At 32.1% G+C, this 15,769-nt stretch overlaps 1 protein-coding gene across 1 annotated transcript in view; it reads left to right on the top strand.

Moving 5' to 3' along the window:
* LOC100649869 (lachesin) overlaps positions 1-15,769 on the top strand; it is a 96,896-nt gene that overhangs the window by 62,379 nt on the left and 18,748 nt on the right. The window contains exons 2-3 of the mRNA XM_048409109.1: positions 6,803-6,915; positions 9,320-9,608. Of these exons, the coding sequence (XP_048265066.1) occupies positions 6,803-6,915; positions 9,320-9,608 (402 nt within the window). The remainder of the gene's footprint in view (positions 1-6,802; positions 6,916-9,319; positions 9,609-15,769) is intronic.

The following is a 15,769-nucleotide window of genomic DNA, read 5'->3' as shown; positions in this document are numbered from 1 at the left end:
ATTTCCTCTAGCTTTTGACAACAAAAATTTCACTCGGGTAATTACAAAACAGATATAAATTTTTCATTTGAAAGGATAGTACCTTTTCGTGCCAACAAAAATATTATTAGGAAAATTTAAATTGTCTAGATATATTGTCTATATATATTATAAAATTGTCTATATATATTATACTGAACGATATATTTCGCGTATGAATAATATTATTTGAAAATAACAAAGCGAAGACTTCGTTTATGTAGTTAACGATAAGATACGCAAATATCGGTAAAAATTTGCAACTGTCGCAAAAATATTTTCTTCGTTATTCAGAACTGTTCAAAATCGTTCGCAGCGATAAATTTTTATTTGCTATTTTAATGTAACGCAATCGTTCGGAATAATCGATACTAGCGATTAAATATTGTGGCAACGACAAATTCTTGCGAGACAATCTTTCTAAATGTCCAATACAAAATACCGTAAGTATGATATGTGATGCGATCTTTTCTAAACAAAAAAAAAAAAAAAAAAAAAGAAAATGATTCTTGATATACCAGCTTGTAATAGAAAAATGTTCAATAGAATATTGTATGTTTCATCAATTAATAATTCAAGAGCTTCATCGTGTTTATAAACGTAAATAAATTAATTCGTACAGTCCATGTTGAAAAGTGTAACCGGTAGTGAGAAACGGTTCGCAAAGCTCATCTAATCATAGGACTTAGAGCTATGAGACTATAGTCTCATCACGTTACTCCTTACTTCACTTACTTGGTGAAGCCAAAACGTCACCGTCGGCTTTCACTGCGCCTCCGCCCGCGGGCTACGCCAGACGTCTTTTCTCACAATCGTGTCGAACAGCTTTAAACATTCTATCAGATTGTCAATCTATCACGCCTACAATGGTATTTCGTTATTTAGTCGACCAAGTTTGACACGCTGTCCCAAGTCACCGTACAATCTACCTTATCGTCTGTCTTTGAAACATCGATCATTTACAGTGGCTCACAGAAGTATTCCTTCACTTGACGACATCTTTTCTATTATACGAAACATTTTGAAATTTCACGTAGAGACACTGGATTGCCATATTTATATAAATAATGGACTCTGAAAATGTACAGAAATTATTACTTAATTATTATATTATTACTTAAACAGACAATCATCCACATTACTAATAAGTCTTGGTATTCAGTGGGATCATCTTTCATACTTTTTGTATACTTGAGGTGACTAGTATGCTAATTTACACATAGTATACTAATTTTTCTTGGTAGATATAAATAAATGTCTTGCTACTTCTGTGTACAATTTTCAGATTGCATTCAAATTTTGCCAATAGAATCGTAGCAGTTGAGTCTCATTATAGTGCTGATGAAATGTCAAAAGTGAAAAATTTTATAAGACTGTAATATATAATAAAATTATGAAATTTTATACAACATGCACAATATGAGTATAAAAATGTTCTATGGTAAGTGTACGAATACCTTTGCGAGCCACTGTAGGTATAAATGCCTTTAATACAATTCGTCAATGCTACTACCAAGGATTGGATATTACAGAAAAAAACTTTTATCCTAGTAGTTATCTTGCTTCGTTTCTCTATGTACTATAAATAAATATATAAGATTGGTTGTTTTATAGATCAAATGTTTAATTAAATATTTTATTTATATATTATAATAATGATGTATAATTTACTACGTTTTGTCAGTAACCTCGATACTAAGATACTTGCGTTCAAGATATTTTACAGTACCTATTTATTAACTTGTCAACATGCGTACATCAGGTCGCGTTTCCACTGAACGTGACTCAAGCTTGAACCTTTATTAGTAGATTCGTGCATTAGAAGAACATATCATTATGCTAATTTGTAATAGAGATAGAATATTACAATTCGTCATACTATATACTGTAAACGCTGAACGAATATACAATTCATCATCAACTATATCAACGTATTGTATATATAAATCGAAGTTCTGAGACTGTTACGATTCTAGCTATTAGGATCACTCGATGGAATTGTTTGAGTCTTGCAAACGTAGCGCGAGCCTCTTGTGTATACTGAATATGTACATAGGTGATTGCTTAATATTTCCCAATTCAAGAATTAATTCAACGATGAAAATGTACGTATGTACAAATGTATGTACAAATGTACAAATGAAATGTACAAATGTAAATAAAACGTATGTTTTATTTGATTTGTAAATGCCCCGCAGACTTTTTGTTATTGACTTGATATCTGTATTAATCGTAAATATTTTCGGTACTTTCTGGTACTGTTCGAAGTTGTTGAAAACCTTGTTCGTACATGTAAACAGATGGTTTATCGCAACTGTTTAAATACGTGGATTGGGCTGGATGTGTACTAGAATTTATTATTATTTAGAATCGTCTAGAATTTGTATCGAATTTTTACTTGTAACGCACGCTTGAAATTCGATAAATACACAACATCTGTTAAAAACGTTGTGATACTGCATTACAGTATTGAACAGGTTTTCCAACAACTTCCAACGTATTGAGAATCAATCAAGGAAGTATCGACAAATTAATGATTAATAACCTGTAGGCATGGCTTAAAATCCAAAGTATTTATTTTCAGCATCCCCTGTAAATGTAATTAAACTGATAGAACAGTAAATTATATTTCGTAAACGACATTTGACACTAATATACTGTAATGTTACGCACGACGTAACAATGGCCTTGGTACGCTACACGTCAAATCAATGAAGAGCAGTTGATTATTCAACTGGCGTACCGTCATTAAAAGATAAAGATAATCGTGCGACTAGATTTAAAAATAATCGTCAGTTGAGTAAATGTTTTTGATAGATTTGAAAGAATTCGCGTTTAAGGGGAACAACTAATTATTCAACTGGCGTACCGTCATTAAAATACAAAGATAATCGTGCGACTAGATTTAAAAATAATCGTCAGTTGAGTAAATGTTTTTGATAGATTTGAAAGAATTCGCGTTTAAGGGAAAATAACAATTTTGTCCTATCGACGATACTAAAGTCATAATAGAAGTTTGTAATAATAATCGGTTGTCGCTAATGGATACCAATAACGAAACAATAAATTTTTAATCGTCATTTCCAATTTATATTCTTCGGATAACTACAGCAGGGGCCAGATTGGTTGCAATGAATTTTAAGCGTGAGGGATAAAGAGTTATGGTTACTTTAATTTTAAATCAAACCTCTAAAAATATGGCAGAGAGAAAAAGCAGGTAACGTTCTAGCTAACGTTAAAAAAACAGACAAGTTCTGAATTTTATGAGAAAATTAAGACGAGAACTTTATACACCCGTGTTTTGATGACCTTTTCAATTTAAGTACTTACTGTTTGCGTCGTCAATAGTTTAGTTTATCGTTCATTCAACGATTATCGAGTGTTATTCTACGGTTCTAAAGATATTCAAAAGTGCCAATTGAATAGAAGTATAAAAAAGTCTAAGTGGTATAGCTAACAAATTTTGGAAACGTATCTCAGATGATGTTAAACTGACGATGATCAATGTGTCTGTTGATGTTAGACTGTAGTTTTAGTCTTACATTCTCCACTCCATTCTTTTGATGCTCTGTTACGGTCGATTGTACGTAATCCAATCTGGTGTATGTTTCATGCTCTTTGAATCTTATGCTCAAGCTCTTTTCAGTTTCATTATTGTATATCTTGCTGCAAAGGCAGAATATTTTACAAGTTTGTGACGTAGATATGCGTACTGTTACATCCTACAAAGAGAGCTACGCGTAAATAAACGAGGAATAATGGCAATGATAATTTTTGTATTATATACGCATATGTGTGTATTGTATATTTTTATATATTTTATTGTATATTTAAAAAATTGTCTAATTCAGCGAAGCTTTGTTTATAAAAAAAGACGAACAATTTATTTCATGCAATGTTAAAATAAATAGTAACTTTCTTATGTTTAAATGATAAAGAAGTTTCTCCTGTCATTTTGCAATTTTATTATAGCGTTGATATAATACGAATTAAGAATATAATACAGGTAGGTTTCAGTAAGACGATATCAACGTCCTCTATTCTATTAGGAATTATAAAATAATCCAAAAAGTATGATACAAAGGCACATAATGACATATATATATTTAAATATATCGATCCATAACACATTGAATTACGTACACGTTATCTGTAATTAACTGTACGATGTTTGACAGCGAAATGAAGGTGATATTTCTTCTGCACTAATTAATTGAATCTGAGGAAAGAAAAAAACATGTCATATCTAAGAGAAACGAAGAACTATTTCTATTCACATTTGAAAGATTCGAAGAATTAAATGATTTTTTGATATGTAATTTGGATAGAAACAATTTTTGCTTTTAAGAAGTTTCACATTGCTTTTGCTTTTATAACTGAACTAAAAAGATTAATAACTGAAGATATCATGAATTATTGGAATCATGTTTACTTTTCAGTTTAATAAGTTTAATACAACTTACTTTAATTTAAATTTTAATGATTGAATCTCAATGAACGCTCTGTGAAACGTAACCAGAGAAACAATCCATCGCGACCTAAAGATACTCACAATAAAAGGAGAAATATCAAAGTACAGCAATAGATATAATACACGTGTAAGCAATCACCCGAACCCACCGGTGACCCAACTGTTGGACAGTACAGAACACATCCGCAGACTAAAAAGACACTAGCCTCTAGAACTACACAATAGATTCAGCTGAAGTAGAACATTCACTCGCATAAAAGCCAACTGTGAGTAATTTCAAATTGCTTCTCGTGCCACTGTATCATGCCAGCCTAACTTGCTTATAATTCTCAACGAGAATTGATTATAGAAAAACTAGATAAAGAAAACTAGATAAAAGAACTAGAAAAAAGAAAAAAGAAATTCACTCAGATCTGATTATGATATTATGACTATGATATTCGAGGTAATATTACGATTCAAACTTAAAAATCTTTCAATAATTTCAACGAATATACGGTATATAAGAATAAATGTTTAATGCCGAAATTAAAAATGACAACGAACGACATAGATCATCCCAATAAAAATTAAAAACAGCGATTTCAATCGCGAAAAATCGTCAAACAAACAATGAATTAATTGATTAAACATAAAAAGTTTATGGTTGTATCGCTGTTGAAGTGAAAAACAGTCATGGTAATTTGTTAATTTACAATTTAAAAATACGTAACTACACAATCCACCGATTGATCGTATTATATTTTTCACGCATTTATGTACAGGCGTTTCGTTTAAAACAGGCTATCTAAACATCTCTTTCAATTCTGAGGTAACAAAGAATATCTTACATACAATTCGAACAATATGAAAGGGACAATACGCCGCAAAAAGTAAATTATCGCGTCAATGTCATATTATCTTTCATAGGTTATCGATGTGCTTTTATACTTAAGTGCGTATTATTTTTCTTCTACGTATTGTAGCTGACATTAGAATGCGTTCAAAGTGTACGTGTAACGATATGACCTTGAATAACCATCGACTCGCAAAATTAGAGTTTAGCATGAACTTTATTTTTATCGAGATTGTACACATCGCCGACGATCAAAGATAATTTTGTGACTGTACATTACTGTGTTTACTATCGCACCACGTTTCTTCGTCAGATTTCTTTCAGAAGCATTTATTAGAATATTAATTTTGCTGGTTTTAACTACGATGCCACGGCACCGAGAGCATCGCTTTATGGCAGAACGCAGATTGTCACGGTGATTTTCAGCAGCGGCCTTTTCGATAATGTCTCAGTATTCTTTAGCCAGTGCGTTTTAATCACGCTTAACGCCAAGACTAATGTATCTTTTATAAATGTACTATATCTGTCATACTTGTCGTTGAACTTCAATTAAAATCGTATCGTAGTATAGCGCCGAGTTTATTCGAAGCGCCGCTCATTTTCCTTGACGAAATTAAAGCAAGGAGTTTACAATGAACAACTTACAACATGACAGACAATATGACAGAATAATTAGAACTTGTGATCTTAACCCCATTATTGCTTACTTCCATTTCTGGCATTGTAGTAAAGGAACATCATCTCAAATACTTATCTGTATAACATTTAGGAAAGCGAGTGGCGGAGATACCTTAGGAAGCTCATAGCGATCAGGTACTCTAGATACATGTTTGTAGTGTGACATGTTAAGTAAACATGTTTACTTACATCGAGTTCTCTCGCGTTTTATGCTGAGTCCGCCAGTGTCGATGTAAATAAACTCACATTCTAATGTCAGCTATAACACGCAATAGAAAAGAAAAAGGTTGATCTATATGCAAACTAATACCAGCTTCGAACAAATGACCTTCGGGTAAAATATTCTTTGCGCATATTTATTATCGTATCATTACGCATTATCGCCAATACGCATATACATTCTTTATTATCATATAAACTATATATGAAATATTCTTGTATGTCGTTGAGAGTGGAGCAAATATACGTTTAAGTGGCTCTTGTTTTTAAACATTTTTTCCAAAAAGAAAAAAAAAACGGTCGGATTGTAATCCAGAGTTCCGTTGAGATCTTCTATCCTCACGATGAGTAGGATACGAGCCAATACAAAAATTTGGCCCTGAATTCCCCGGTCAATGTCAGTTTTGCAGCTACGTTTTTGTACATATCTTCGCTCATCTAGAGGTGTATGATGGTTGTGACAAATAATTTTCGAACACCATGTACATAAATCCACACTTTCTATCATAATTTTTATTTGCCGTACTTTGTTTTATAAATAGAATATATAAATTCATAAAAAATATCTCCTCCTATTTCAGATTCAAGCACTGCTACGGGACCTGTATTTATCGCTCCAGTTGGAAATCAAACAGCTGCAATCGGCCGTGAAGTCGTTTTTTCTTGCTGTGTTCGCAATATTGGAAAATATAAGGTAATTGAATATAAATAAACTCTCACTACTTTACGGTAATGATTCATGGAAGCGAAACAAAAATATTTCACAAATATTTACAATTATAAAATTACGAAAGTTAACTTAATATTTTTAGTTCTACTCATATTCAAAATGTTGCGAAATACAGCATTCGTTGTATAAAAAATGTATGTATATACACACACACATTCCTGATTCAATATACACATAAATTAAAACCAAAACTGAGAGTTATATGATAATTTTTGTATTTATTTCGTAAAGTATAAAAATAATGAAATACTCTTTGGTATCGCTAGATTCAGTTAATCTCTGCCACCTAATATAACAGTTTTAATATTGTTTAATAGAATTTTTGAATCGCTAGTTTTACTCTTAAGATCTTACGCACAGTTTAAGAATTCTCCAACCAAGAATGAAGTAAGCTAAACTAAAATACATCTTACCATTTTCGTTTTATCGTTAATATATTCAAATGTTTACAAAATAATGTTATTCACAATACAACTTTATGAATAATACCTAAAAAATAACATGAAAGTGACGATATTACACGTATAGCAAGTGTTACAATCACCGACGTGCACATGTTTTCGATTTGTATCAAAGAAGATCAAGCAATAATGTGCATTGAAAGATACAACGAATTTTAATAACGTTCGGTGATGAGTAATCTTGTACGAAACTTCGTTCAAAACGGGCAAAGTGTCAAATTAAAAAATGTCAGTCAGAATTTAAAAGCGACAAGTATGCGACAAAATTAAATCACCGAAGTTGACAGATTCTCTCTCTCTCTCTCTCCCCCTCTCTTCCTTTTTTCTTATTACCCACTCTCTCTTCCAATGTCTCGTATTTAAACAACGTGTAACAGCGTGTTAAATAATGTAATGTGTCGTTAAAAATCACGTAACCACATAACAGAGAAACAGGTCTGTGCTTAGATCCGCATAAATCATTTAATTAAAAAGGAAAGAAAAACGATTAATTTCATCTAGCGATAGGTACTGCAGTTCAACGTTTGTGTACGCTTCTGCGAAAAATTTTCCCTGGAGTACCTCTCGTTCCTAATCCAACCGAGAGTTATCCTCCTTCCAACGTTAGCTATATTTAGTAATAAGTTTTTCGATCGAAATCTATATATTCGAAGAGGAAGAGGGAACAGTCGAGGGAAATGGAAGCACAGAAAGCGTGAAGAAGGAGATAGTAGAGAAAGGGGTGGTAATATGTGTGTATGTGTTGAGAAGAAGAGAGAAAGAGAGAATCGGAACTGGATGGTGGATTGAGGAGTAAGTAGAGACGGAGAAGACACATTTTCCCTGGCGACAGATTCCACCCGTAAAGTATCCACCTAGATGAAATATTCGGTCTATAGAAAGCCACTCAAGGCAGCTTGGCAGGCAGGGATGGATTAAGATAAGCTCGGCCCCCAGTCAGATCCAAATAGTTTCCGGAGATCTTTTATGAGAGAAAATGCCAGCCAAACTTATAAACGTTGTTTTACTTTCATATTATTTTCAAATTGAATGCTCTAAGGATGACTGGATTATGGTATAACGAAAATCGACAGAAATTAATGCGGTTTCTGTGTGTGGAATATTTTCTCTCGTCGATCAATATGTCGTACTTGCCGAAACGAAGGGAAACTAACGAGAAAAGAATAAACGATCAATTTTCACTTTAAAATTAATTACACGTAACACTTTCATATTTCTATATTACATTCGTTGTCGTCCCACTTTTCTAAAAAAAAATAGCAACTTTACGTGCGCGAAGATGTTACATTTCGTTACTTTATCGATCGTCCTCGTCGAATTTCGCTTCTTGCTCGTTTCTCTCACGATTCTCCCCAGTATATTCCTCTGCTTTCAATTAATTTTCGTGTCCATTAATTCCTACGAAATACAAGGCGGCGAACAACAATCTACGATGATAAATTAAGTCAATAATTGAATCAATGATTGGTTAATTTAAAAATGATAAATATGATCGATGCTATATCGTTCTCACGCTTATCGTAAATGGTACGATAAAGACAAAATGAAATGAAAAGCATGACGAAACATACGATTATTAAATTTGTGTACGAAAGAAATTAAAGTACGAAAGCAAAGGAAATATTAGGTTGTCCGAAAGGTTTCTTTCGTTTTATGAGAAAATAATAGACTTGATTTCACGTTTGTATGAACATGCATTGCTGTAAAAACATGTTTGCGAAAAAAGACACTTTTCGAACAACCTAATACGTAAAAAACAGCGAAGAGTCTCGAGCGATGCAATATGGGGATATATCGAAAAATCATTAGTATTAAGATTATTCGAGCAACTACATGAAAATTTCTGTTTCGGTAAAGAGTTGGTCGTTGTCACGGCAAAGGTAAGGAAATGACAATGGATTTTCCAGGTTGGCTGGCTACGTGCCTCGGACCAGACGATTCTCTCAGTCCACACTAGAACGGTAACGCACAATGCACGTATCTCGGTCTCCTATGAGACCAGCGGATGTTCCGGGTCCGGCGCAGCGTCCGGTAACGCCTTCGGGGTGACAGGAAGTAGCCAAGCCACGGAGGAAGTCGTCAACGGCACGTGGCGGCTGCACATTCGTCAGTTGAAGGAGTCGGATAGAGATTGTTACATGTGTCAGATTAACACCAGCCCGATGATATCAGAACTCGGATGTTTGGACATTTTAGGTAAGAATTGTTTATATTCCATACAAAGCAATTCTTCTTTATTTTGATTAACATCGTCCGGCTTCCTATATCGAACCTCCATTATTTGAATCCATTGTTCTAATATCGAAACATTTTTCCATCCGAATATTCTTTTATTTGAACAGAACGTCTGCTAGTAACAAATGCTTTCTTCGTGTTACAAATACTATTATATGTATCATTGCATGTATCTATACATACTATAAACTAAAATTAATAATAATAATATAATAAAATAATATAAAATAGTATAAGAAAAATAACACTAGATGGATTTTGATACGGTTCTCGCCTTTTTAAGGAACATTTATCGAGTAAGGTTTAAGTGTGCGAAACGTTAACCTGTGACAAAAGGAGGCAGGTGTCAAAAATATGAATCTGAATTATAAACCTTCATAATATATATAATAATTATAAAAAATATGAATCGCTGTCACGATATGTACAACGACTTGCTATTAGCGAGACGATATGATCTCACTCTCCAGGCAATGTCTTTTTTTCAGCGTGAAGCATCACGGCTTATCAGAACGCATTCTAAATATATAAATATATACGTTCAAATTGAGATAAACTTGTATAAACATTGAAACGAAACAATTTAAATACTATTTAATTTGTTATTTCTTTGAGGACGATTGACGCATATACATACGTATGTATGTATATATGTTGTATGTATGTATGTATGTTGTACGTGTACTATCAACGTAGCCCATATATCCGCATACGCATTCGGCGAAAACAATAATTGATGAAGCCGAAACGCACGTACAATGTGTCCGTTTGAGCATCTATACGCGATTATTTCTGTAACTGTCAGAAATACGAAAAAATTTTTCATATGGAAGTTGTACGGTATCGAGAGGTCAGAAGCTTTACAATTTCGCTGTGTAACAATCGTTTCACGAACTACAGAACGTTTGCCACGCCAGTAGAAATTCGCAAAATTTTCATTGTTAAAAATTTTATTTTTATACAAAGTTATACATTATATAATGTCCCGGGCAAAGACCGGATATATGTAGCAACTAGTCAGACCATAAATAGTGAACGATATAATATAATTATAATTGCTAGTAGATAAGTATAATTGCTATTAATTAGGATTTTACACCACATCTACGTTGAAAAACTGAAATCAACAAGGAATTTTTGCTGTTAATTGGCACATTTTCTCGTTTCATCGAAGCGAAACGCGCAAAAAAATTTCATGAAACGTGGAATTTATGATAAGCTACGCAAAAGTTGAAATATTTAAATAAACGAGGTTAATTATATTAATTTAAAGATTTTGTATTGCGTTTTAGATCGTGATGACGTAAACGGTTTCCACAATTTCTCATGTTATTTAATGCACGCAATAGGATTGGACAGGGTTTAAATCGTACAAATTATACATATATGGTACCGCAATGAAATATACTGCAATTAGCGGAGACTGTAATGAATGTTACTTCGCAAAATGACGAAGGGTTAATATGGTAATCGAACATTTAATCTTTCTATTCAAATACCGGAGCGATTTAAATTACTGTGGTAGTAAATTGTCGTGATCGAGGCACAAAGAAATCCTAATAACCAGCTAATCTTGTTATCGAAACTACTCTGCAGGTAGACTCTCGAATCTGTTTACAATGACGAAACTTTTACCTTGTTAGAAATAATTGCTTGGAAAATTATTTAAATAGCCTTACCAGTTGAATTTTATCATTTGAAATCGATGTTGAAATGTTGATGATGAAAGGCGTTACTTTGAAAATGGTTTTATTTAAACACTGAATACGATATAATAAATATTTCAGTTTTGTAAGAGTAAGTAAAGTAATAGTATAATCAAATAAATACAAATTTAAAACCATTTAAAAAGGATCATATTGTGTCTCTTTAATTTATGAATTATTATACTGTTGCTTTAAATAATTTCTAATATAAGCGATATAAATTCGTTGTATACCAATTTATTTGAAATATCGTGGAAAAGTTAGAAAATATAATATTTAATTGTATTATTTTTGTATATCTTATTTTAGTATTGTATAGTTGTATTATTTTTTATGTAACACATATTTCTAAACAGCATATTTCTAAAAAACACTCGAATTAGGTCGGCAGTATTTACGAAAAGTCTTATTGAAAATTATATAGAATAAATATAAGACGTAGAAATTAAATCCAATATATTTCTTGTTTACTTGGATAGATGTACAGGATAAATTACCTGCTCTAGACTCTGCTACCTTAAATTACACGTGAAACGTTTGCTATATGAAAAATTTTTTCTTACAAGCTTGTATGGCACCAAATACTTCGGTAATTACTGTTTTCTGGACAGATACGAATAATTTTTTATCCAGCGTTCGATACTCTTCCAAACTGCGACATTAAACGATATATGTTATTTTTGATAAACTCAAACTGGCATTTCAATAAAAACATAACATAACAAACATTTAATCAAATATTACGTTATACGCTTTGCCCCGATACCATACGAGTTTTAGTCAAAATATGTTTTTCATCTAACAAATAGCGTACAAGTAATTTACAGTGGCAGAGATAAGGGTAGAAAGTTAAGTGACTCGTCTGTACGTGAGAGTTTATGCATGTAATATGGTTCCATATTTCCGTCATCGAAAATTGAGATAACCGTGCCATTTTCCCAAAGTCAGATAAAAATCTTCAAGATGTTACGTAAATATTTCTTTTACCCGTGTTGTGAAAAATATATCAAATCTGTACCGATCCAGCGATAGGGAAACCTAACTGGACTTCTACCTAGAACAATCTATCAAACAATTAGGATTTCAAATCACTAGATTTAATTATGCAATCGAAGGAATTCGTTTTCTCGTCACTTATAATTTTATACAGATATACAGAATGTCTTATTTAAATCGATTCCTTCGTGAATACTTTCGAAGCTTTTAATAGTACTATCAGATGTTACAGATGGAAGTCGAAAATTTCCAAGGAAGATGTTAAAATATCACCTGAGATTCAATGTTCTTTTTACATCAATGGTTTTATTGCATTATTAATGCAATAAAAATATATGATTTCAATGAAGAAGACAGAGAGTTGACCTTCGTATAGCGCACTTTATGCATCCATCTACGAAATAGCTAACTCACGTCAAATTATGTTTCCCATAATAACACGTTTATTCGAAATATCTGCCAATATCGTCGATAGCTTTTGACACATTCGTGGCTATTGATTTAAATAGAATACCATAACCCATAGAATACCATACCATCCGATGTCAAGAAAGTACAAGCTTCTTCTCGCCCTTAAAAAGAAATATTTCTTTTACGACTTTTTTCGCATTCTGTGTTGCTTCGCTAGACACAATTTCCACGTCCGGAAAAAAAGCAAAACCAATGTCATTGGGCCATTGCCAATAAATCGATCCACCTATTTGTCTGTCTTCGTACAACTCTAGTTTCACTGTCTTATGATACAAATTGCATGTATTTCATTTACAATAAATATTTCTTCAAAGCCAGGTGGACGAATTTTCTTTCATAGTAATGTATATATTTTTATTAATTAACAATAGTATATTGTCACGTATTGTCGTTAAATCTATAAAAGTCATTGTATCGTATTATGAATATGATAAAACATGTCAGTCATAACTTAATTAGACATTAATTTGTGACTTACAAATTATATTGTCCGATAAATTAAAATCTTTCTAAATCCTATAATACCCACTATTATCTGGTTGCGAATACGAATCCCGAAGCAGAACTGATCTATTACTGCAAAATACGCAAATTTTGGCAAAAAATAATGAGTTACGTGAAAATAGAATCAAAATATTATTATTGATAACAGCTGCTTAGAACTAAAACTATTAAACCTTTTTCTAGATATTGAGGCGAAAGGTTGCCTTAAAGGTAAATCATTAGGAAATCGTTAAAAAGTTAAATTTTATTATCTCGTTTAAAATTCTAGACTATGAATAACACACATACTCGATATTACAATAATCTCAACAATTATACATACGTGCAATTAAATTAGATTTCTGTTCCATTTTTACCCGCCGTGTCTTTTGATGACTGTTTCGTCAAATTTTTATTTATATTCTTTTATCGTTATCCGATCCTACGAATACTGCAAATGATTCTATAAATAAAATTCAGATTTTGGGTAGAATGGGAAAGCCGCAATGCACTATTTTTATGTAACTGTTGGAAAAAGTATCTGCCAACTTTTATCGTATATTTCAAATAGTTATCTTCTGTCGATGCAAAATTTTGCTTTGCCTGATAATCTAGATCGATTACCACGTTTTATATGGAACCAGCAAGCGACCTGATATTTATACACGGAGATGTACATCGATTCATCAAATGTATCACCAGCATGAACTCGTTTAAGAAATTAAAAAAAAAAAAAAAAGGAAGATCAAATCAGTAGAGCATTGAGCTTGCCATTTTTACGGCTTGATGTTTAAAAACGAGTCCATTCTCTTATTTTATAGGGTCATTTATAGGCGATAAATATTTATTGATGCACAAGATTTCAGTATCACATATTGTGAAAAAATCTAATGCGGAAAATTCACAGTTACCAGCAAAATTAGCTATTTCGTTACAATGAAAAGTCATACAAGTAGATTCTACTCGACACAGCACCAGATAACGTAAACTCTACTGACTTTACTAAATTTCAGAAACGCTATTGCACACAACCTACGGGCATGCTCCCATCTACAATCGAGTTACAACTAGAAATTCCATAATAAATTACAAATACGTTACTGGTAGCGGAAGAGCATACTCTATTAATATGTAAATCATTAATATATAAATGTAACGGATGCAGAAAATTGTAAAATGTCCACATTGAAATATTGGCGACATAACTTAGCCAGCAAAAAGCAAAATTAATATTCCGCAATCAAATTTTCTGTGGTATCCCAATCTGATAACTTTGCTAAAATATATATATATAGTACCTGGATATGTAAATTAATTAATATGTTATTCGAAATCCAACCATTCCAAAAGAATTTAATAATGATCTTCCAAATGTATTACCACGTAATCACATATTAATAATGGTCTTGCACAAATCCATTATCCTATTTATAATGTGCACATCACACAGAAATACAATAGTATAATTTGATTGTAAATCACTTGCTAACACAGAGACAGAAAATAGATTTATAGAATCGTTATACAACTCATACATATATGTGTATGTAAGTACATATGTTTCGTAACCGAGAATGACAATAGCGATACTTCGTTAGGGCTTAAATGGTTTCTTTTCTCGGTTATCTCGACACATTACCACAACTGCAGATCTTACTTAACAAATGTCGGTCGGATATTTTATATTATCAAGAAACGAATCTTAAACCCGAACAAATAATGAAAGTAATATTCATACGTTAGAAATCAAAACTCGTTAGTCGCAAATGAATAACTTCAAAATCGCTTTCAACCTGGAAATAGTATCATTAAAATTGTATGTATTTCAGAACATATATTGTTGCAACATATATGTATTTTTTTTAACTGTTACAATCGGAACGAAATAAAAATAAAACTTCCAATTAATTATATTACATTAAACCAGTTGCTACAGTTGCAGAATCTAGAAAAAACCAACACAAGAGGAAAGACATTGAGAAAGTAATATTGAATAATAACCTTCTAAATGATCTCAGGCAAACTCATTTCAAGATTGCAAATAGTACCATTAATTACGTTTGAATTCCATAAAAGTGGGAACTAAAAAATAAAAAGGAAACTGTAATAATGGCTTCCTTCCCCACAGAAGTAGCCACACAAGTGCTATAATTGAACAACTCTCGAAACTAAAACCGACGACCTTCTATTAATCAACAAATTACGTAGAATAAAAGGAGCAATTAATATACAGTGCTTGCCATTAAATATTAGTTACTCTTACTCGTTATATTTATTGAAAAACTCGAATAAATTATACTTCATTTATCATTTTACATTATAAAACACATGTCGTGTGAATGAAATGATACGTTAATCAAAGATATATTCTAGAACTTACTATGATCGGTAGTATGTTTAGTATAGTTAACGTGAGAATGCAAAAAATACAGATTTCGAAATTGATGGAATTGCAAAAGAATCTCG

This window comes from Bombus terrestris, chromosome 10 (assembly GCF_910591885.1).
Source record: "Bombus terrestris chromosome 10, iyBomTerr1.2, whole genome shotgun sequence".
Lineage (NCBI taxonomy): Eukaryota > Metazoa > Arthropoda > Insecta > Hymenoptera > Apidae > Bombus > Bombus terrestris.
The sequence above is the reverse complement of the archived record's forward strand: the minus strand, read 5'-3'. Positions and strand labels throughout refer to the sequence as shown.